The sequence below is a fragment of the Budorcas taxicolor genome, chromosome 16 (genome assembly GCF_023091745.1).
Source record: "Budorcas taxicolor isolate Tak-1 chromosome 16, Takin1.1, whole genome shotgun sequence".
Classification (NCBI taxonomy): domain Eukaryota; kingdom Metazoa; phylum Chordata; class Mammalia; order Artiodactyla; family Bovidae; genus Budorcas; species Budorcas taxicolor.
Window position 1 is genome coordinate 28,444,250 of NC_068925.1, and position 24,338 is coordinate 28,468,587.

Sequence of the window (24,338 nt, forward strand, 5' to 3'; positions counted from 1 at the left end):
AATGCCATGCAGACATTACAGTCCAGAACAGGTATCTGTCTGCCTAATAAATGGAAAAACCTACTGGACAGGGATAATGATGCAGACAAATGAAATCATGGACCAACTTTGCCCTAAAAAATCAGGCTCCGCCTGTTGACAGTATGACCCAGGTTACAGAGTAAACTCCCCCTTAGACTCTCATCTGTATACCATGTTCTCAACACAACTCATCACCTTTTTAATGACACCAACCCCCAGCTGGCCAGGGATTGCTGACTTTGCTTATCCTTAGGCGCTCCCTGGTATTTAGCCACACCAGTACCATTAAATAATGCAACAGCCATGGGAACTCCTATAGATCCACCCTTACAAGGGTAAGGCCAATTGAGTTAACTCAAAGGCTCCAGAATGCTTTACAAATGATGGAGGAACTGAACCTGGAGGCAATTTAACCAGAGACCAATGTAATCAAATTTTAAAAGGTGAGTGGCTCACTCCTCCTCCTACAAACACAATATGGTGCCACCCTCATCAAGGGCTTTTATTTGTTTGTGGGACAAATGCTTACTTACATCTACCCATCAATTGGATGGGTATCTGCACATTAGCTTTCCTCATTCCCCAGATGAACATTGTCCCTAACAACTGGACTTTTGCCATACCTCTGACAGCACACATGTGGTCAAAAAGAGCCATCTAGTTTATACCCCTACTAATTGGTCTGGTGATTGCAGCCATGAAATTAAAAGACGCTTACTCCTTGGAAGGAAAAAAGCAGAGACATTACTTTGCCAACAAAGGTCCGTCTAGTCAAGGCTATGGTTTTTCCAGTGGTCATGTATGGATGTGAGAGTTGGACTGTGAAGAAAGCTGAGTGCCAAAGAATTGATGTTTTTGAACTGTGGAGTTGGAGAAGACTTTTGAGAGTCCCTTGGACTGCAAGGAGATCCAACCAGTCCATTCTAAAGGAGATCAGCCCTGGGTGTTCTTTGGAAAGAATGATGCTGAAGCTGAAATTCCAGTACTTTGGCCACCTCATGTGAAGAGTTGACTCATTGGAAAAGACTCTGATGCTGGGAGGGATTGGGGGCAGGAGGAGAAGGGGACGACAGAGGATGAGATGGCTGGATGGCATCACTGACTCGATGGACATGAGTTTGAGTGAACTCCGGGAGATGGTGATGGACAGGGAGGCCTGGCGTTCTGCGATTCATGGGGTTACAAAAAGTTGGACACGACTGAGAGACTGAACTGAACTGAATTGGTCTGGGAATTATGGCTGGTATAGGAATGGGAATAGGAGGAATTGCTTCATCAATTACCTTCTACCATACACTATCCAAGGATTTCACAGACGACATTAAGAGTTGCCAAATCTTTAGTGGCCTTACAGGACCAACTAGATTCCCTGGCTGAGGTGGTTTTACAGAATAGGAGAGGGCTAGACCTACTAACCAGAGAAGGCAATGGCAACCCACTCCAGTACTCTTGGCCTGGCAAATCCCATGGACGGAGGAGCCTGGTGGGCTGCAGTCCATGGGGTCGCTAGGAGTCAGACACGACTGAGCAACTTCACTTTCACTTTTATGCATTGGAGAAGGAAATGGCAACCCACTCCAGTGTTCTTGCCTGGGGAATCCCAGGGAGGGGGGAGCCTTGTGGACTGCCGTCTATGGGGTCGCACAGAGTCGGAGACGACTGAAGCGACTTAGCAGCAGCAGCAGACCTACTAACAGCTGAAAAGGGAGGACTCTGCTTCTTCTTAAATGAAGAATGCTGCTTTTATGTAAACCAATCAGGAATAGTCAGGGATATGGGCCAACAGCTGAGGGAATGAATCATGAAAAGGAGAGGGGAACTAGCAAATTCCTGGGGTAATTGGAACAATATCTGGAGCTGGGCATTGTGGCTTCTCCCTTTAACTGATCCTCTCTTCATGTTCTTTGCAGTGCTCTTGTTTGGCCCTTATATTCTCAAAGCTATTACCCAGTTCATAACCTCTCGAACTGAATCCATAAAGCTACAAATGGTAATAGCTCAATATAGCCCCCTATATTGAGGGGGATCTCTGAATGTCTTACCAAAATATGAGATGATGCTTTCTACAATGAGTGATAGAAGCATCAAGAAGGGAGAGTGAAGAGGAAAAGTTAAAATTTTTTACATAACCTCCTGCTCCTTCTGTAACTTCTGTAGCCTCTGTAACTCAGCTTATTCCTTGCAAAGTCTGGATCATGTAGGTCTCAGAAAGTGGCGACTCATAACACTAGGAACTGGAGCTTATCTCACTCACCCTTGTCCAGCTCTCTGCAATCACCCTAGCCCCTACAAACCTGCTTAATCATGCCTGTCCATGTATAAAAATTCTGTAACCCCCTTGTCTGGGGCTCAGAGCTTGGAGTGTTAACTCCTCTGGGCCCGCCGGCATAATCAACCTGAGTTCTCCAACTCTCCAAGTGCGGTGCTTGGTTTCTCGAGTACTGGTTTCTACAACAGGTAGCCTTTCCCTTCTCCAGGGGATCTTCCCAACCCAAGGATCAAACCCAGTTCTCCCACATTGCAGATGGATTCTTTACCAGCTGAGCCACAAGAGAAGCCCAAGAATACTGGAGTGGGTAGCCTATCCCTTCTCCAGTGGCTTTTCCTGACCCAGGTATCCAACTGGTGTCCCCTACATTGCAGGCAGATTCTTTACCAACTGAGCCATCAGGGAAGCCCTCTGAAAGTGAGGGAACAGTTCAGTTTGAGAAGAAAATGTATATTCTGCTCTCAGATAAAATCACCTTAGATATCAGTTACATATACTTGGTTGATGGTATTGTTGAACTCAGCTATGTCCTTGCTAATTTTCTGCCTGCTGAAGCGATTTCTGTTGGAGAGTTGTTGAGGTCTTTGGCAGCTCAGTGTAAAGAATCTGCCCGCAGTGCAGGAGATGCAGGAAACATGGGTTCGATCCCTGGGTCAGGAAGATCACCCGGAGGAGGGCATGTCAACCCACTCCAGTATTCTTGCCAGGAAGATTCCACAGGCAGAGGAGTCTGGTGGGCTATTGTTCACGGAATCGCAAAGAGGAGAACGCAACTGAGCACATCAACTATAATAGTAAATTCATTTATTTCTCCTTGCATTTCTGTCAACTTTGACTCACATATTTTGATTCTCTCTTGTTAGGTGCATACACATTAAAGATGGTTGTGTCTTCTTGGAGAATTGAACTTTTATTACCATGTAGTGCTCTCCCTTGGAGAAGGCAATGGCAACCCACTCCGATACTCTTGCCTGGAAAATCCCATGGATGGAGGAGCCTGGTAGGCTGCAGTCCATTGGGTCGTGACTGAGCGACTTCACTTTCACCTTTCACTTTCATGCACTGGAGAAGGAAATGGAACCCACTCCAGTGTTCTTGCCTGGAGAATCCCAGGGACGGGGGAGCCTGGTGGGCTGCCGTCTATGGGGTCGCACGGAGTCGGACACGACTGAAGCGACTTAGCAGCAGCAGTGCTCTCCCTTATCTCTGATAATTTTTCTTGTTCTAAAGACTGCTCTGTCTGAAATTAATATAGCTTATCCTGCTTTCTTTTGATTAGTGTTAGTATAGTACATCTTTCTCCATCCCTAGCCCCTTGCTACTTTTTCCTCCAATTTTATGAGACATAAGTCATATATCAGTCAGTTCAGTGGCTCAGTCGTGTCTGACTCTTTGCGACCTCGTGGACTGCAGCACGCCAGGCTTCTCTGTCCATCACCAACTCCCGGAGCTTGCTCAAACTCATGTCCATCAAGTCGGTGATGCCATCCAACCGTCTCATCCTCTGTTGTTCTCTTCTCCTCCTGCCTTCAATCTTTGCCAACATCAGGGTCTTTTCCAGTGAGTCAGCTCTTTGCATCAGGTGGCCAAAGTACTGGAGCTTCAGCTTTCGCATCAGTTCTTCCAATGAATATTCAGGATTGATTTCCTTTAGGATTGACTGGTTTGATTTCCTTGCAGTCCAAGGGACTCTCAAGAGTCTTCTCCAGCACTGCATTTCAAAAGTATCAATTCTTCGGTGCTCAGCTTTCTTTATAACATTCTGTAAATTTTAGGTTTACAGATTGATGCACCTAAACTACTACAAAATATTTACCACAATAAAGTTAGTGAACATATCCTCTGCTTCACATAATTACCATTTTGTTATTACAGTGAGAACATTAAAGCTCTAATGTCATAGCAACCATCCTTTTACTTTTAATCTTTATGTGTTTTTATATTTAAAGTGGATTTCTTGTAGACAACATAGAGTTAGGTTGTATTTCTTAGAAATCCCCTGGCAGAGTGGTTTGGACCCTGCATTTCCTTTGCTTCAGGCATGGGTTCAATCCCTGGTCAGGGAACTAGAATCCTGAAAACTGTGCAGCACAGCCAAAAATATGAATAAATAAAAAGTGACGTACTGATATATACAGTTGGACCAATACTATATTGGATTCATGTTTGTTACTGTTTTCATTTGTTGCCTTCTCCTTTGTTGCTATTTTTGTCTTCCACTCTTTTCCTGCCATTTGGGGTTTTAATTGAGTATTTTAAATACTTCCTTTTTCTCTTCTTTCTTAGCATGTCAGTTATATTTTGTTTTTAACTTTTTTTCTAGTGGTTGCCTTAGAGTTTGCAATATACATTTACAATTAATCCAACTCCACTTTTAAATAACATTATACCATTTTGTGGATAATGCAAGTACCTTATAATAAAATATTCCTTGGGGTTTACCAGGTGGCTCAGTGGTAAAAGAATCTGCTTTCAGTGCAGGAGACGTGGGTTAGATCCCTGGGTCAGGAAGATCCCCTGGAGAAGGAAATGGCAACCCAATTTAGTACTTTTGCTTGGAAATTCCATGGAGAGAGGAGCCTGGAGGGCTACAGTTCATAGGGTCACAGAAGAGTCAGACATGGCTTAGTGATTAAACAATTCCTCTCTTCTGTTGTATCATTCCTGTTATTCATTTCACTTATAGTAAGCACTCATGTATATATGTATGTATATATTTGAATATATTGCTGCTATTATTATTTTGAACAAATTTTTACGTTAGATCAATCAAGAATAAGAAAAATAAAAGTTTTTATTAATTTTCACTTATTCCTTCTGTAAAGATCTTTATTTAGATCTGAATTTCTGACTTAAACCAGTTTCCTTCTCTTTGAAGAACTTATTTTAAAATTTCTTGCAAGGCAGGTCAATTGACAACAAATTTTGTTTCTTTTTGTCTAAGAAAATGTTTCTTTCTCCTTCACTTTTGAAGGATAATTTTGCAGGATACAGAATTCCAAGTTGGTGGTATTTTTCTCTCCATACTATTTCATTTCAGTCTCTTCTTCTGAGAAGAAGTTGGATATAATTTTTATTTTTGCTTCTCTGTAGGTAAGTTGTTTTCTTCTGGCTTCTTTCAACAATTTCTAAAACTTACCTTTGATTTTCTGAAATTTGAATATGACATACCTAGTTTTTTGGCATTTATCCTGCCTTATATTCTCCAAGTTTCCTGGATTTGTGTTTTGTCTAACATTTATCTGGGAGAAATTCTCAGTTGATTGCTTCAAATATTTCTTCTGTGTGTTCCTCTCTTTCTTTTCCTTCTGGTATTCCCATATCGCATGTTATATCTTTTCTAATTGTCCCATGATTTTGAATATTTTGTCCATTTTTCAGTCTTTTTTTCCTTTGCTTTTCAATGTTGGACATTTCTATTGACATATTCTCAAGCTCAGACAGTCTTTCCTTAGTCTACTAATGAACCTATGAGAGACATTCTTCATTTCTGTTGCAATGTTTCCAATCTCTAGCATTTCTATGTGAGTCTTTCTTAGAATGTCTCGTTTTGGTTACATTATCCATCTGTTCTTGCACATTACCTACTTTTTCCATGGTGCCCTTAGCATATTAATCACAGTCATTTTAGATGCATGGTCCGATAATTCTAAGATCCCTGGCACATGAGTCTGAATCGCATGCTTGCTGTCTCTTCAGATGACTGTGTCTTTTTTTTTTTTTTTTGGCCTTTTATTATGGCTTGTAATTTTTTTGTTGTTGTTGAAAGCTGGATAAAATATATTGGGTGAAAGAAACTCCAATAAATAGGGCACCTGCAGTGACAGAGTAGTAAGGTACGGACAGGATAGTGTTTTATAGTCACATGACTGGGGGACTTCTCTGATGGTCCAGCGGTGAAGACTCTATTTGCTTCCAGACTTAGGAGTGCATATTTGATCCCTGATCAAGGAATAAGACCCACATTCCACACAGCACAGCTGGAAGATAAAAAGAAAATGTTTAGAAACAAAAAATATAGTCCCATAACTAAGTCTTAGTTTTTTAGTGACTCTTTACCCCTGAGCTGTAAACTTCACAAGTGCCTCTCATTGCTCCCCCTACTATCCCCTTAAGTGGCAACTGATGACTTAAAGGGACTGGAGTTGAGTATTTCCCTTCTCTCAGGTCATTTGGACTCTGATAAAACCCCAGTAGATTAGGCTCATGTAATATAGTTTCTCCTGAAGGCAGGACTTGTTAAGAGCAGAATGCTCTGGTATTTTTCGAGTGGCCTCTTGTTGCCTTCTCCCATAGGAATCACCGGGCCTCCCTGGTGGCGCTAGTGGTAAAGAACTGCCTGCCAATGCAGGAGACACAAGAGACAGGGCTTCAGTCCCTAGGTGGGGAAGATCCCCTGGAGAAGGGCATGGCAACTCACTCCAGTATTATTGCCTGGAGAATCCAACGGACAGAGCAGCCTGGCAGGTTATAATCCATGAGGTTGCAGAGTCAGACAGGATAGAGGATTTTTTTGATCTTCACTAAGAAAATCTGGCAGAACTATAGGGCATAAGGCTCACAAAAGTAAGCCCCTACCTTCCCTCTTCCCTCCCTGCACCGAGTTTTTATATTCAGGCCTGTCCATGCTAAGCCTCCATATTTTCCTCAGTTACAGTTCATGTTTTCCTATTCCAGTACTGGTTCCATGGAGGTCTCTACTAGAGGTTTTGTTTTGTATTTTTCCTGCTCTGGTAAATCGTGATTCTATTGGCCTGTCTCTCCCATTTTTGGAGCAGTGACCTCATTTCTCTGACAGACCTAAGAAGACTTGATTTTTCAGTTTCTTTGGCTTTTTATTTGATGTTAGGAACTACTGATAACTTCTAAGCTCCTCGGGTGTCAGACTGGAAACTAAAACAATTTAATTTGTACTTTAAACATATAACATGCATTTTAATACACACACACACACACACACACACACACGCACACACACACACACACCCTGGGCCCTTGGCAGTGAAAGCCGAGAGTCCTAACCTCTGGACTGCCAGGGAATTCCCACGATAGCATGTATTTTAAACCACAAGTCCTGATAACTCACAACACGTACATACCCACACACACACCCTACTTATTGCTTTTTAATCCTGATTATTTCCCCTTTTAAATTTTGCATTCCCCATAGTTCTGATATTGCAACCATGTTTTAACTTTTCACATAGATTAGACAAAGTATCTTAATTAGGACTGATATTTCTAACCCTGGATTATGGTGCCACCTTTTTTAAAATTAACTCAAGATAAAACAGCTGATAGAGAACATAAGATAGACTGCGTTTTCCGTTTGAACTGGAGGAAAATATATGTGAGATGAAGTTTATGTTTTAAATAAAATCTGGACTAATTTCAATAATATCTCTCCTATAGTCAGTATGGGTCATTCATTTGGCAAACACTTATCAAACACCAGTTATTTGCAGGAGAGAAGATACTGGGGGTACAAAAACTAATACAATATGTTACTTTCATTGTAAATTTAAGGCATGGTGGGCGAGGCATGTAAGGAAGACAGTTAATGTAATAAATGCTCTGATACAGGTACGTTCAAGGTGCAGTGGGAGTGTAATGATAGCTGGTTTATAAATAATCTTTCAGCAGTCCATCTAACTTTAGCCTATGAACCCTTTATGATCCTATGAACCCAGGCTGTGTCAGGCAAATCCAATTGGTTTTGGTTTCATACTAATTTTCCTGTTCATCCTCTTCTCTCCTAAGTGGTTACCTTGCAGACAAACATCACCTTTTCATACATTCAGTGCACCAACAAGAAGGATATTTTAAAAATGTAAATCAGAGTAAAAAATGTAAACCAGATCAAGTTACTTTTATACTTAAAACTCTCCAACAGTTTATCATCTTAAGAGAATAAAAGTTAAAAACTCCTTGCTAGGGGTCTACAAGGCCCAAATGACCTTGCCCTACCCACCTCTGAGATCCTTTCTCAAAACTTTCTCACCCTTATTCATTGTACTTCAGCTACACTGGCTTTCCCCCCCTGATCTTTAAACACAAGAAGTTCGTATGAGCAATTAGGCCTCTGGGATCTCACTTCACAGTGTCTGAAACTTTGCCCACAAATCTTTACATAGCTATTGTTCAGATTTCAACTTATACGTCAGTTCCTCAGCTTGGCCTTCTCTGACCAGTTAGTCTCCAATCTGAAAACTGCTTGTCATGGATATTTACTTATATATGTATGTGTGCATGTATGGATGTGTCTGTCTCCCCAACTGTAAAGTAAGCTATATAAAAAATATATAACTTAAAGTATAAAGGATGTTTTTATATTTTAAAAATATAAAAATAATATTATACATTATTTTAAAATAATAATTTAAAAAATTGTAAACAATTTTTTACATCTGTAAAAAAATACAGGGGATATTTTTCTCTTTTATTCATTCTGTATCTTTAAGGTCCAGTATTGGCATATGCTAGCTACTCATAAAATACTGGTTGAATGAATGTATGACTTTCATAAAGTATGTTCCTAGATCCTATAACCCTTTGAAGTTATCTCTTTCTTGTATTTAGCTGCTTATTTATTGTGTGTTCCTCCCACACACCTACCTGGTAAGGGCAGCATCTTGTCTGCCTTACTCATTTCTGTATCTCTGTAGATTACAGAAGTTCTTGGCATATACAGAAATGGAGTTGGTTAAGTCTGTGGTAAATGAATGGATAAGACAGTATATTCAATTTTCAAAGATCTTGAAATCTAGAGTGGAGAGAAACATGGCTGTAACGAAGAATAAGCAAGAGACTGAAATCTCCGGAGAAATTGAGATCAGTATGGGCAAGTCTCAACCATTAAGCCAGGAGTACTGAGGTTAGACATGTACTTTGAGATGAAATTCTCTTACCATTCCCAAGTGAGGGGGTCCGGTGGGTCCAGTGCAGAATCTAAAGAATTAGCACATGGCAAAGAAGTTCTACTGGATATTCAGAAGATTACAAGCGATCAGTAAACACTTGTTGACTAATTGCTTGTCACATCTCTGGAAATAATCAGATTTAGGACAGAGACCAGGTCCACCGCTTTGATAGGTATTCGTACTACTGAACCACATTTCCCAGCATGCATCAGATTTAGGGAGGTTAAAGTTTTTTTAAATGGACTACAACTCCCGGCATGCCGAGTCCTGTCGGAGCGGACTACGCGCCCGGACAAAGCAGGGCAAAGACTATCAGGAGGCGGGGCGGGGCGGGGCTGGTCGGGTCACTTGAACCGGTTTGACGGAAGAAGCGGCGCTGCAGCGGTGGCTGCGGCGGCGGCGGCGGCGAAGGAGGATGGAGGCGGTGGTGTTCATCTTCTCTCTCCTCGACTGTTGCGCGCTCATCTTCCTTTCTGTGTACTTCGTATCCTTGCCTGAGACGGGCGGAGGCCGGCCTGGGGCCCTCCGTCCGAGGGACCGGGCCGGGGCTGGGCCCATGTGGGGGCCAGGGCAGGGTCGAGGGAACGAGGGAGGTGGCCGGCGTCGGGCGCGGGTACCCTGGGTGCTGGCACGGCTGGAGGCGAGCCCGGGCTGGAGGAGGGCCCCGGTGGCCCAACTCCGCCCCTCACCTGGGGGTCCGAGCGAGCCTTACTCTCGCAGCGCCCGGGCCCGGCCTGCCCGCCGCTTCTGCCCCCCGCGACGCCCGGACCCGCTCTGCCATGCGCCAGCACGGGCACTTGGCTTTTCCTTGTGGCCCTCGGGGGAGAGGGTCGAGGTTTACTTCTTTTTTAGCCCCCGAGAGAGAAGGATCACGGTTTGTCTTGCAGCTGCCCTGGGCCCGGGCCTTTCGCCTGATGCTCGGGGTCCGGAGAGCGAGGGCCCACGTCCCGGGGGCGGTCTCTCGTGGACGGCCCCGCGCTGAGCCAGGCGGAGACGATTTGGCGCCTCTTGTCATTCTTTGGGCAACTCCCCCGCTGCCTGCCCCTTTGTTCTCGCGGGTGTTGGAACTTGTAGGGAATCTTTCACATCCCCAAGTTGACTCATTTCAAAAGCGAGTGAAATGTTTTCTTTCACGATGCGCTTTTGTAGGGAGTGCTGGGAACGGTTTGTTTTAAAAAACCAGCTACAGCTGATTATTTCGTTGCCCTTGTTGGTTGCATATCTGTAAATTTTAGTATCTGTACACGTAATTTAATTCTCCGTCGTTTCTCAACTTTTGGTTTTCTCTGTCGGTGCATGTTTAAAACTTCCGTATTTTGTATAGCCGTTCGCGCTGCAGTATTCAAACTATATTTTCCAGGCATTAATGGTCGTTGAACTCCAGAAGGCGTTTGGGGCTACCACTTTGCTCTTGAGGAAGCTTCTAGTCTTAGTTGTCACCCAGTGATGTAATGCACAATCAAATTTTAAGTAATTAAATGTAAACTAAGGAAAAGCATGAAAAACTCTCCATTTTATTTTTTCCCCTTGGAGATTATATGCGTCTCTTTCTGGCAGAATTAAACTGTTTGTTTGCCAGAGCATTCTGGCATTAGGATGGTTGTACGGAGTATTTTTCAGTGTGGCTTTATAGTTTATTATGGACTGGCAACCTGTCGAAGTGGGATAAGGCAAAACCTGGAATCAAGACTCCTTGCTTAGCTAGTTATTTGCTATGCACATTGTTTCACCTCTCTAAGCCTCAGTTCTTTTTTAAATGGGAAATGTTTACTTTCTAGATAGATAGGTGTGTGCACTGTAGAGGTGTGCTCAGCATCTAGCAGCACAATGCGTGCCCCATAGCCAATGCTTAGTAAATGTTGCTCTATCTTCACACCTCACCCCTCACTGAACAGCAGTGTTTGCTTTCACTGATGATTTCTGATGAGAACCCTGACTTTTATTAGGCTTGGGGAACTTGAAAGTGCAGCATCCCTTAGGAAGTTTTTGGTGATCTACCTCTCCCGTGGCATAAGAAACTGGAGCTTAAGTTCAGAGGAATGAAACTTGGATTTCTTTTATTGCAGTTTGGAAAACTAGTCTTGATACTTTAAAATAACCTTGTCTAGGGAATTCCCTGGCAGTTCAGTGGTTAGAACTTAGTGCTCTCACTGCTGGGGCCCTGGGTTCCATCCCTGATTCTGCAAGCCAGGCAGCATAACCAAAAAAAAAAAAAAAAAAAAAGCCTTGGCATACACAAATTTATGTATATAGAAACATATTAGGTGGAGTTTTAGACTTAAACATTAAGGTACATTCAGGATGTGTTTTGATGAAATTCAGCATATTGTATTTTTGAATAGTGGTACAAGCTTAATACTAGAGCCGAGAGGTAGAAAATCACCAGAGTATACATTTTGCAGGAATAAGAGTTTTCCTGGACTTTGAACCTAGAAGAAAACATGCAGAGAAGGAAAGGGGTGGATATTCAGAATTAGACAGTCGAGAGTAAAGGTGTAGAGACAGATGTGTTCATGGCATTTCTGGGTGATGGAGGAATAGGCCATCTGGAGCAAAAGGTTGATTTTTGGTGGCAGCCGAAGGTCAGGTTTGGAAAGGCTAGATTAGATTCAGTTTTGGAGGGTTTAAGGAGAAGGGCTTTCACTTTTATCCTCTAGGCAATAGTGAGCCATTGACAATTTTTGACATAAACAAAGTGGTGTGTCATGAAGATAAGTCTGCAGAGTAGGTTGGAAACAGGAAAGACTGGAAGGTAAGAAACCACTGGAGAATGGGTTCATTTGGATCTGGAGTGGGGTGCTAATTGTGGGCAGGTGAAAGGAGGGATTAATGTGAGTGGCATAAGAAAGAAATGATTGACAGAACCTGGTAACAGTTGAATCTGAGATAATGAAACAATCCAGAAACAGCTTTCCATATTTTGAGCCTGGACAAATAATGCTTATGTCATTGAGAGAAGTAAAACAAATTGGAGGTGGAACAGTTTGGGGAGAAAGTGATGATTTTGATTTTAGCTGTGTTGAGGTAATAGGGGAGACTATCCATATGGAAATGTATAGAATTTACTTGAGAGCATTTCTTTTTACCTATTTTATTGGACACTTTCAAACATAAAAGTAGAGTAGTGTAATAGATCCCATGTTACTATTATTTCAGTGATTTTGAACATTTTGCCATTTCTTTCTCATTTTTCTCCCAACTATTGTGAGGAGGCTGTGGGAGCATTTTAAATACACACATTCAGTGGGAGACTTTTCCTTTTTTGTCTGTCTGTCCCTCAGATTTTTATTTGTGTGTTCATATTTTGTGTTAAGACCCATTTTTTCTGTAAGTCCAGTGTAATATATGTTTACTGTGGAAAGTTTGGTAATAGGGAAAAGTATTGGGAAAACAAACTATCTGTAATCCAACTTTCAAAGCATAAACACTGCTAACTTACGACCATGCTGAGTTTATAGTTTTGTGTCCTGTTTTTTTATATCTTAGTTTTCAGATATTTTATGGATATATCATAAATAAACACTTTTTCTACTATTGGGAATTAAGGTTTATAACATTTAAACTGTTTATATGGGTCATATTTTCCATTTCTTGTAGCCACTGTTCAACACTTGAGGAATCCTGGTGGAATGTTCTGATATGGGTCACATTAGAATTGCACATAATAAGAGGATTATATTGTGAAAATAACTTGTTGAAAGAACATAAATGAGAAAATTTAGGTGTCTAATAAATGAGCTTTAAGGAAAGAACTTAAATCTTTTCAAGTCAAATCTAAATCTGCCTTGCAACTGAAGAAATCTAATAATTCCTTATCTTGATCATCAGATAATTACATTGTCTGATTTAGAATGTGATTACATTAATGCTAGATCATGTTGTTCAAAATTAAACAAGGTAAGACATTTCTTTCCTCGTTTTTCGGCCTTGAAGACAGTTCTCCATTTTCTGTACTAGAGATTATTATACATAGTCAGCATATGTGTATTTGGTATACACTGAGATGTTGGTGGAGCTCCTGTGCTTTGGAATATTTTTAGATCATGAAAGCATACCAGAAGACTTAACTTGAAATTTTGTTTCTTCGCTCTTTTTCCTTGTCCCTTTGTCCATTACTCAGACTAGTAAAGGTTCATTATCAGGTAATTGTTTTTGTCTTCTGTGTGCAAACCCCCTCCTTCCTGCTCAGGGGAAAGAGCTCAGTCTGTCTTTTGTTAAATGAAAGATGACCTTCTTTTGTGGCTTGATGAGAAATTGAATTAGTTAATTTGTTTTCAGACCGTTTTATCTCTAGTATATAATCAAAATTTTATATTGGCAATAAAACTTTGAATTTTCCAGCTTCTCTAAGTATGAGGAAACCAGTTGGTCCTGATTCATTTTATGAGATGAGTAGGCAAAAGTTTTTTGGATATAAAAGTTCATGTAAAGGGAACTTCCCTGGCGGTCCAGTGGTTAAGACTCTGTGCTGTGCAGTGCGGCCAAAGAACAACTTCATAAAATGTTTATATATACAATAAAATATTTTTATTGTATATAGAAAAATACAATGCTGAAAAAAAAATACAATACTGAGAAACACGTTTTGGCTTGACCTAAAATTCTCATGGGTCTTTTCACATCTTTAGTCTACTTGGTTCCTCTGACCCAGGAGGGAAATAGAGTTATACTTGAAAAGTTACAATTTCTGGCAAACTATTTTCCTCCTCTCCTCTCCTCTCCTCCCCTTCCTTTTTTCCTTCCAATTTTCCAGAACATGTTTTAATACAATGATAGATTTAAATAAAAGATTTTAAAGAAAAAAAAAAAGATTTTGTTTATCTGGTATGCTTTCAGAGTTCTTGCTTTTCCTCAAGATATAATTGAAATATAACATTCATTAGTTTCAGGCCTCCTCATCTTTATTTTTAATTCTTTTAGAATTTAAATTTAAATTAATTAATTAAAAAAATTAAAGTCCTCCAGTGTGCCAGGCAGGGTCTTCCCCCTTTTTAAAAAACTGAAGTACGGTTGAATAGGCCTTCTCATCTTTAGAAGAAGAATTTTTTACTGAGAGATAAATCCATCTCATATATGTATATGTGTATGTGTGTTTCATATTTCTTGCTTACTCAGTGTTTTTGGTGGATATTTTGTGGGCTTTCTTTTACAAAAATAAAAATTTAAATACAAAGAAAAGATTACCTGGGTTCTTCTATTGAGAAAGTAACTCCTTCAATTTGAAGTTAAGTAGTTTTTTTTTTTAATGTTTGTTTTTGTGAAAGTTATACTTGCACACAACTAAAGTTAGAGTATTGGAAAGCTCACAGTGAAAACAGCAGACCCTTCCTGACCCTTTAAAATCATATCTGTCTTGCTTCTGAGGGGTCACTGATTTCAACCCTTGAACTGTTAATTTTTTTCTGATACTTACATCCATATTTCTCTATGTGCTTACAATGCTATTTCTCTTTCTTTCTTTCTTTTCTTTTTTTTTTTTTTACTCTACTGCATGGGTTGCAGGATCTCAGTTCCCCTACCAGGAATTGAACCCAGGCAGTGAAAGCCTAGAATCCTAACCACTAGGCTGCCAGGGAACTCCCACTACTTTTTATTTATCAGTTTTACACATTATCTGTTGACTTCTGAGTCAGTATGGTAGATTTTGTTCTTAGGTACCAACTTCTAAACGTCACTCCTGTTTTTCTATTTTTGTTTGCAGGTAAGTTCATATTTAATGTTTATATCATGATGTACTATTATAATGTTTTTTATTGCTGAGCCATATGGCAGACAGTGATCATGTTTTTCTATTTTTTTTTGGATAGCTTGTCTTTTCAGATAACATCTTTAAAGTCTTTCAGTATTATTTCCTACATGGCTCAAACAGAAAATAATCTATCAGTTGTTTTTTTCCAGGTGATATGTCTCCTCAAGACCTCCATCCTCTTGCTATAGTCTGGAGCGGTTGCTCTTAGACCTTTTCACAGCTTCCATCTTGGGACTCCTGGTTGGATCTCCTGATTCTTGGAAATCATGTCTTCTTTTCTCTTGGCTTACTACCTCATTTTGCTGGAGTAGCTTCTTGAGATTCGGGACATGGGAATTTGAGACCTTGCATGTTTGAAAATGTCTAATCCTTTCCTTTGATTGACAGTTTCTCTGAGTATAGAATTCTAGGTTAGAAAAGACTTCTTTTTTTTCCGAGTTTGCTTGATCAATGTCTTTTAACTTCCAGTGTTGATGAAGTTGGGAAATCTGGTACATTTTGATTTCTTGTCCTTTAGATGGGATCTCTCTCTCCCCTTTCCCCCCACCCCCACCTCCACCCTTTCCAGAAGCTTTGGAATCTTTTCTCTATCCTTGGTGTTATTTATTTATGGTAATCCTCAGTGTTTCGGAATTTTGCAGGCTTCTGAGAGGTTCCTTCAGTCTGGCAAATTTTCTTCTTTCTCTGATGATGTCTTCCCCCTCAGTTTTCTCTCTTCTCTTTCAGCAACTTGGATTTGCTTGATGTTTATCTACTGGGTTGATCTGCCAATTCTTTTTTCTTATTCTTGTCCCTTTAGTTTTTTTTTTTCTACTTTCTTGTAAGATTTGCTGTTTTATCTTCTGAATTTTCTAGTTTGTTTATAGTTTATGTTGAACTTTTAATTTCTAAGAGCTTTTTGTTCTCTTGGTTCATACTTGACTCTTTATCTCTCTGGGATATTGATTATAGTAGTTTTTGAAATTCCCTTCTACTTCCTACATTATATCTGTTTTTTCCAAGTTCCTTTCTCTTTCCCCCTTATTTCGTACTGAGGGCTTTCCTCAATTTCTGATTTCTTGCTGTCTGGTCATACTTTATGGTAAAACACTGAAAAATACTCATTGGAAGCTCTTTGGGTGGTCCAGGCTATTGACTGATAGGTGGACTTCACTGAGGGTGATTGGTTTCTGCCTTTTTTGGAGGTACCTGAAATGGCAGTTTTTGTAGGTGTTTTTTCTTGTGCCATTAAGGCACTCCAGAGAAGGATCCTCCAAACTCTTGCCTGGGTGATAACAAGTCTTGAGCTAGCAATCTGAGAACAAGTGAGGTAGAGAACACATTGTTAATGAGGGAAGAGAACAGAGGCCTTGGTTGAAAGTCTGTAAACCAATATACAAGTATAATAAGGTCACGTGTCACTTCCTGAAACTTTTGTTTTAGGTTTGTGTTTATGTAAAACAAAGTGCAGCCCATAGTAAGAAGTTCAGTTTGAAAGCTACTGCTACGTGGGTCTGATAACATGGAGGGGAGTAGTAGCAGTAACATCAGCTAACATTTATTGAGTGTTTGCTTTGCATGTGGCTTATGTATGTTATTTGCTCTAATTCTCAATAACAATCTCTTGAGGTGTAAGTATTATTATCTCCATTTTACAGATGAGGAAATCATGATTTAGAGAGGGTAGGTAACTTCCTAAAATTGCACAGCTAATAAATAGGATAGAGCATGGGTTTTACTCCAGGTTTATTTGACTCTGCAGGTTACACATACTGTGTGTATGTGTTAGTAGCTCAGTTGTGTTCCACTCTTTGAGACCCATGGACTGTAGTTCTCCCGGCTCTTCCGTCCATGGAATTCTCCAGGCAAGAACACTGGAGTTGGTTGCCATTATAGCATTATGTTAAATTGGTTACACTTTAAAAATAATTTACATATTAAAAATGTCCTTGTTGATTGCAAATTAGGTTTAAGGCTCAGAAAATCCCTTCTTCTTTGTTTATTAAAAAAAAAAAAGTAGCCAAGAAAAACTGAGGGAATAAATTTCCTGGTGGTCCAGTGGTTAGGACTCTGCACTTTTCACTGCGAAGGTGAGAGTTTAATCCCTGGTTGCACAACTAAGATTCCACAAGCCTCCCAGCAGTGGGCCCCCAACCCCCACCCCCAAATGTATCTAAAATCTAAATGCAGGAGACCTGGGGCCAGTGAGTCTGAGCTTCTGTTATATTGATTGCCCGGACACTATGTAGTCGTGTGACCTTGGGCAAGTTACTTAATCTCTCTTGAGTTTTATTTTCCTCCTTTCTGCAAGTTGGGAGTGCCAGTTTCTGGCTCCATAAATACTAGGTGTTAACTTCCATTAAAAGAAGTCTTAAAAAAAAACAAACCATTTTCTGCTCGTAGGAGAGGAAGACTATTGGCGCATTGAGAGCCTACCACAGTAGCTCTTGATACATGAAAACTAGAATATTACACAATAAAGAGCATAGATAAGGGCATTGGGTGCTATAAAAGCAGTAGTCTGGGATTTTTTTATCCTGGTCCTTTATCATATTTGTTCAACTTTGAGCTGATATTGTAAGCTGTTAAAGTACCTTTTTTTTTTTTTTCGTAAATGTGAGATTATTTTCCCCAGGGTTCTGGAGCTTGGAAATGTATGGATAGATATTCTGACTTGAAGGCAGCATGAATGCGGATATAAACCATCCCAAATTAGAGTAAGAGATTTTAGCACAGATATTGGAATAGAGAGTAAATAATATTCTGTTTTTTCTCTAGTTGTCATTCATACCTGCTTAGTGAATGAATCTGAACCTATGCTTAGGATAAAATGTAATTAAACTTTAATTATTTTTCAGCTGTGTCCTGATACATTTGCAGGGGGTTAAGCAGTGATAGCAGTATGCAAATATGGGACATCTGAGTCTAAAAATAATCTTGAAATACTAGCTTGGAAGATTTCTGTACTCCTTTGATTTAGCTTCAAGTAACATGTACATTATTTAGGAAGAACACAGCATGAGATGTGATAACTGTGTTCTTCCCTTGCAGTGGGTAGTTCCAGAATTGGTTGGCCATACTCTCGTCACTGTACTAATGCTCATTTCATTGCACTGGTTCATCTTCCTTCTCAACTTGCCTGTTGCCACCTGGAATATATATCGGTGAGTACTTTCTGTTTATTGTTTTGTTTAGAGAAAAAAATTTAAGATTTGACAGCTTTTTTTCCTCCAGTAAAACATATGCTAGTCATAAATGATAGCAGAATGCATCATTAAATCAGCACACATTTTTATTCACTTTGGTATATTGGGCAAGTAGCAATTTGCATGGCTCAGTCTTGTAGTAAAAACACAAATTTACATGTGTAAGTTAAAAAAATATTTAATGTTGCACTGTCTAAAGACAATGAGTTGTTTTTTCCTTATCTACCTTTTCTCTTTATGAATAATCAAAAACCTGAGAATATAACATAAGGTCTTTATTATTTATATCTGCAGTTTTTAATTATAGTACATGAAATGCTCTGAAGAAAATTTCATTTTAAATCTTGCATGTTAGATAATGTAAAAATGTTATCCAGATATTCATGTGGGCTACTAGGATTTGAGGGAGAATTTAAGATTTGTGGACCTCAGAGAGCCATTGCATTTCTCAGAAGCCATAACTGAGAAACCTAATGGTGAGAAACCCAAGGTTGGACTAGAAGAAGCTTGGACACGAGAGAAGGAAGAGGTCATGAACAGTGCTGGGCTAGGACGTGCATGTCGTGCAGACGGTACAGTGTGAATGCCCAAGCTCAGGTGCTTAAACTCACCGATGCTCTCAGAGTTACCCCGTTTTCTTACTTGTGAAAGGAATCATTGAGGAAGATTATCATTTGTAATACTGTGTACACAGTGGTATTCCATAAATATGAAATGTTACATGTTATCAGGAGCCCCATAGACGTCACAGTATGTTAAATGCAGTGTCTTCAAGATGCTTTACGTTTGAGTCTGAGTCTGTGGGAACACTGAATTGAATCAGTCTGGTTTGGGGACTAGGTGTGTGCTTTCCATGCCCTTTATCTTCTGCACCAACTTTGTAGCCCTATTCTCCTCCCCGCAGCGCGGTCATACCTCCATCACTATAAAAAGTACAGTTCTTATCTGTCAAAACAGTATAATTTAATATTTAGATGTAAATTAAATTAAATCTAAATAAAATTTTTAAGAGTCATGTAAAGTTAGGCACTGCATTTGTGTCTGAACTATCCATTTATAGTCTTCATTGAAGAAGAGTTTTATTTTACCACAGTAGCATTTATTCTAAATCATTTCTGTCTTCTTAAAATTGGTCTTTTAAGGTAAGTACTGTTTATTTACCATGCAGATTGAGACACATCTGTTGATCAGCAGGAGCATCACATATGAGTGTTGTATTCTGGGTTTCCCAGGTAGCACTAGTGGTAAAGAATCTGCCTGTGCAGAAGATGTAAGAAATGTGGGTTCTATCCCTGGGTCAGAAAAATTCCCTGGAGTAGGAAATGGCAACCCACTGTAGCATTCTTACCTGGAGAATCCCATGGATAGAGGAGCCTGATGGGCTAGTCCATAGGGTCGCAAAGAGTCGGTCATGACTGAAGCAGCTTAGGATGCATTCTGGATGTAGAATCTCTCTTTTCAGTGTCATCTGTGAAATGGGAATAATGTTTGACACTACTCTTCTTACAAACACATTGTGAAGGTGAAGGGAATTGCATTAATTAATTTAGAACTTTGTAGATGAAGAAGTTTCTAAGAACTTGATCAAGTTGATTTGGTCTTTGTGGCTCCTTTCACTTGTCTCAAGGAAGATGGCTATAAATATTACTGATTCAGTAGTTTTCTACAAAAAATGAGTAAAAGGGTCTTAGTACATAAAATGGGAGAAGGCAGTGGCACCGCACTCCAGTACTCTTGCCTGGAAAATCCCATGGACGGAGGAGCCTGGTGGGCTGCAGTCCATGGGGTCACGAAGAGTCGGACACGACTGAGCGACTTCACTTTCACTTTTCACTTTCGTGCATTGGAGAAGGAAATGGCAACCACTCCAGTATTCTGGCCTGGAGAATCCCAGGGATGGGGGAGCCTGATGGGCTGCTGTCTCAGGGGTCGCACAGAGTCAGACATGACTGAAGTGACTCAGCAGTACATAAAATATCCTTCTCTAGAATATTAGTGGATTTGTTTCAGAGGGCAGAAATTATACCAGAAATTAATAGTATTGTATTTTTCAGAGAAAAACTTAAGTCATGACCTGTGGTGATATCATTATAATACCCTGTCAATATATGGTCTGAATATAACTATGACTGATTCCTTTTTAAAGTTTGATTATTACTGGTTACTTATTTTTCAATGTTTATGCTGATGGTTTGATTTTCTTTCTAATGTATGTACATCCTTTAATTTATCAGGTACATTATGGTGCCGAGTGGTAACATGGGAGTATTTGATCCAACAGAAATACACAACCGAGGGCAGCTGAAGTCACACATGAAAGAAGCCATGATCAAACTTGGTTTCCACCTGCTCTGTTTCTTCATGTATCTCTACAGGTGAGTTTACAGTCCTCTTGGGCATTTCCCCGGCTGCCATGCCTGCTTTTGATGGGTGAGATATTACTATTCTGTGAGATTTTATTTGGACATTGTAGAACTTATGGGAGTTTTGTGAATGTCTTATGACTTACATAGTTTTTTTTTTAATGTCATGTCATTGAATCAGCATTCTGTCTGACCTGCAGTAGACTTACTCCATGTTATTAGTTACTCCTCAGCTGTGGAGGCTGTCCACACACTTAAAACTGTCTTTGCTCTTCTTTCCCTGCCCTAGTGTCCAGTTATGAGGTCTTACTGCCTGTTTTAAGCATTTCTAGATGTCCTCCCAGAGACTTTCCCCCTCTTGGGTCTTCTGGGAGTCAGACCACTGACGGCAGTTCTCAACAGCTTTTATCCATCCTGGGCTGCTCTTTCTTGGTGTTAGGGAATTTAGGTGTGATGGCCTTCTCTCCAAGATGCAAGTGGTCTGTTCTGGTAAGATTGCATCAGTCTTCCAGTTAGATTGGAAGTAAGGATTAATATGAAGGATTAGCTGTCAGACGCTGCAAGCCTTACGCTATCCTGCTTTAAAATTAAATTTATTACCTGAAGTTTTAGAGATAATGTGCCACTTCTTTCCTTACTCATTATAGAGCCATACGATAGACCAAAGAATAGAAAAAAATTGTCATGTGTGTGTATGATTTGATTAAGCCTTTAAAAGGCTAGAAGTCAAGGCTTAACTTTTGTATCCAAGCGTAATTATATCATATTTGTTTTCCTGAGGTAAATTTTAATTTTCACATGGGCATAAGACTAGTAGGAAAAAACTTGTACTGAATTAAACTGCTGTCACTCAAAACAGCCCTAATAATTAGAAATTGTACATAGAGAAGAATTTCTAAAAATTGCTATTTTTTTCTGAAATAGCTTAGAAGTCAGAGCCATTTTAGCCTCTGCCTGAAAAAGCAGGCTTCCTAAAATTCTTTTGCTGTGCTGATTCCACCCACTAGCATAAATTAGGTTGAAATTAGAGTTTAGATGGTTTCCTTTTTACTATTTATTTGCTTTCCTATATTTTAAAAAATAGGACCAAAAAAGCACAGTAGTATCAGTTTCTGGTTCTCATACTCTATCTTCTTGCTAATGTGTTTAATTTTTAATCCTAGCATTAAAGATGCAAAGATCCTAGCATAAAGAATAAAAAGCAAAGAAGTTTAATATTAAGAATACAATGATACACCTATTCTCATTTTTATTACTTTTAAAGTCAAACCATATGAAGGTATCATTACCATCATATACGTTCCCTTGTTTTTGTCAGAGGCAAAAAGCAAGGTGGTTATCCTTTCTTCATCCTCCTCTCCCCTCCAGGTTTTATACTTTTGGAGAGTAAACTAGAGTGGATGCCTGCTGAGTCTTGATAACACACGCTTCTGGAGACATCTAGGGGCAAAGCCAGTGTAGTTACACTTCAGGGTGTAAACATAGGATTAGGGAACAGTATCTTGCTTAGTAGAAAAGTCTTAGGATTTTAAAATTGACAAGACTTTCTTAGTTCTTAGCTATTGAATTTAAAGAGATGGGAAGAGGGACTGAAGACTGGGGATTGGAAGAATCAGAAAGCAGTTGAGGGCAGGTTTAAGGAAGGGTCCTTTACAATGAAATAAAAGATAGTAAGTAAAGTAGCTCAGTTGTGTCCTACTCTTTGCGACCCCGTGGACTGTAGCCCGCCAAGCTCCCCTGTCCATGGAATTCTCCAGGCAAGAATACTGGAGTGGGTTGCCATTTCCTTCTCCAGGGGATCTTCCCAACCCAGGGATCGAACCCGGGTCTCCTGCATTGCAGGCAGACGCTTTATCCTCTGAGCCACCAGGGAAGCCCAAATAAAAGATAGGCAACCTATAAAACTGGTTTGACTGAGGAGCTGCATTCCTCACTGAATGCATCCTTTTTCTTTCTTTCCCCTTCCCTTCTTAGCTTACCGTTTTTAGCCATGGTGCTGTTACCTTATTCCTTGGCATTTCCCTGTAGCCCAGGGATTCAGGATGGAAGAGTAATCTCAGAAGATGTCCTTGTAACACTTTTTCTTAGCTTTTGGTTGTCGTCTTTAAGAAGTGTTTGTAACTCTGAATCACCACTTTCTGATGTCGGGGTTTATGCTGCTCCTTCTAGACCACCTGCCACTACTTGCATGGTGTGTTGCACCACGGCACCTTGTAGACACTTGGGGTTTGTTAAATAGAATTAAAGGGAAAAAATGCCCAACTTCTTTAGAGATTGGTGGAATCTATGCCTTTGGAGTTTGTTGGGTACTAATCTGGTGGAAGCTACTACTTCCTCATGGTGTGACCCGGGGCAAGTTTCTTACCCTCTCTGTGCCTCAGTTTCTTTATCTGAAAATGAGATAATAATAGTATCTGCCTCATGGGATTATGACACGGATTAAATGAGATAATGCACATAAAGCACTTTGTTTTTTGCTGACCTCTAGTAAACTCTAAACACCACATTAAAAACAATTAGTTACTGCCATTAATTTGTGCTATGCAGTGCTTACTCTTAGTTTTGTTAAATTTGGACAACTAATCACTTTTAGCAGTAGTGCAAGGGTATTTCTGTGTTTTTTAGTGATTTGATCTCAGAGCAAGGCTGATTCCTGTTAAAAATGATAGTCTTCTTACTCTTGTTAAATGTGATGGTTTTAATGGCGTATTTATTGAGTGATCACCACATGTCAGACACTGTATTTGATACAAAGGAGCAGCACAGAATCCCTGTGTCAAAGTTGGGACCCTGTTGATGGCAGTATGTGGGTGTCACCTGGAAAATGAAAGTGGACAGGAACTGAGGCATGCAGGGGCCAAGGAGCTCTGGAGGGAGGCCATGGAGCTCTGGAAGGAGGCCTGGCCACTGCCTGTGGCTGAGAGGCTGGCTTCTCAGAGGAGCTGCCAAAGCCGAGGGGTCATGCAGCCTGAGAGGAATGTAGGGTGTGAGAGGAGGGGTTCCAGGAGTAGGAACAACACGTGCAGAGACCTCCATAGAGAATTAAAGTTTCTTCCCTGGATATAGCCTGTTTTTCCTCAACTATAGTCCAACGTTGGTTTTAGGTTATACTCCCCACCCTTGCCTCTACCCCAGGTTTCTTTCTTTGCTTCCTTCCTTCTTTCTTGAAACATAAGAGCCTCTTGGTGCCCCAGTATAGATCTTCTTCCCTTTAGGTATTGCTTTATGCCCAAATGAGTGTCACCTGGTGAGCCTTAGGGATGCAGGTCTGTACAGAATAGACTCTGTAGAAACATTCCTAAGGACACATTAGTAACATGAATTTCTTCTCTCCACAGTATGATTTTAGCTTTGATAAATGACTGAAGCTGGAGCAGCCGTGGTTGAAGTCAGCCTACACTACAGTGCACAGTTGAGGAGCCAGAGACTACTTAAATCATCCTTAGAACCGTGACCATAGCAGTATATTTTTTCCTCTTTGAACAAAAAATATTTTTGCTGTATTTTTACCATATAAAGTATTTAAAAAACATGAATTGAGTTTTTGTAGCTTTCTGGTTCTCAACTTTAGCCTGAACCCCCAACATGTGAAGGTGTGTTTCATCATCTGTATATAGAAGACAGTTATTTGTATGTAGGAAGAGGACTCATTCCAGCCTTGCATGCCAAAGAGTCAAGAACATGCTGTAAATGGAAAGTGTAATAGATAAGCAAGGTGGCTCTTCAGGTCAAGAGTACAAAACCATACTATTAGTCTGGGCAAAGGAAGAAAGAAACTAAACTACCCTTTTGCCTATATTGTGGCAGCTTCTTGTATTTCACATGGTTTAC

At 40.1% G+C, this 24,338-nt stretch overlaps 1 protein-coding gene across 1 annotated transcript; it reads left to right on the forward strand.

The window, feature by feature from the left end:
* The first annotated feature begins 9,553 nt into the window (after positions 1-9,553).
* On the forward strand, positions 9,554-24,043 carry CNIH4 (cornichon family AMPA receptor auxiliary protein 4). The gene is made up of 5 exons (XM_052653997.1): positions 9,554-9,694; positions 13,039-13,107; positions 17,990-18,102; positions 20,379-20,519; positions 23,846-24,043. Exons 1-5 carry the CDS (start codon positions 9,626-9,628, stop codon positions 23,871-23,873), a joined length of 420 nt encoding a protein of 139 aa, XP_052509957.1. The 5' UTR covers positions 9,554-9,625; the 3' UTR covers positions 23,874-24,043.
* Positions 24,044-24,338: the final 295 nt, after the last annotated feature.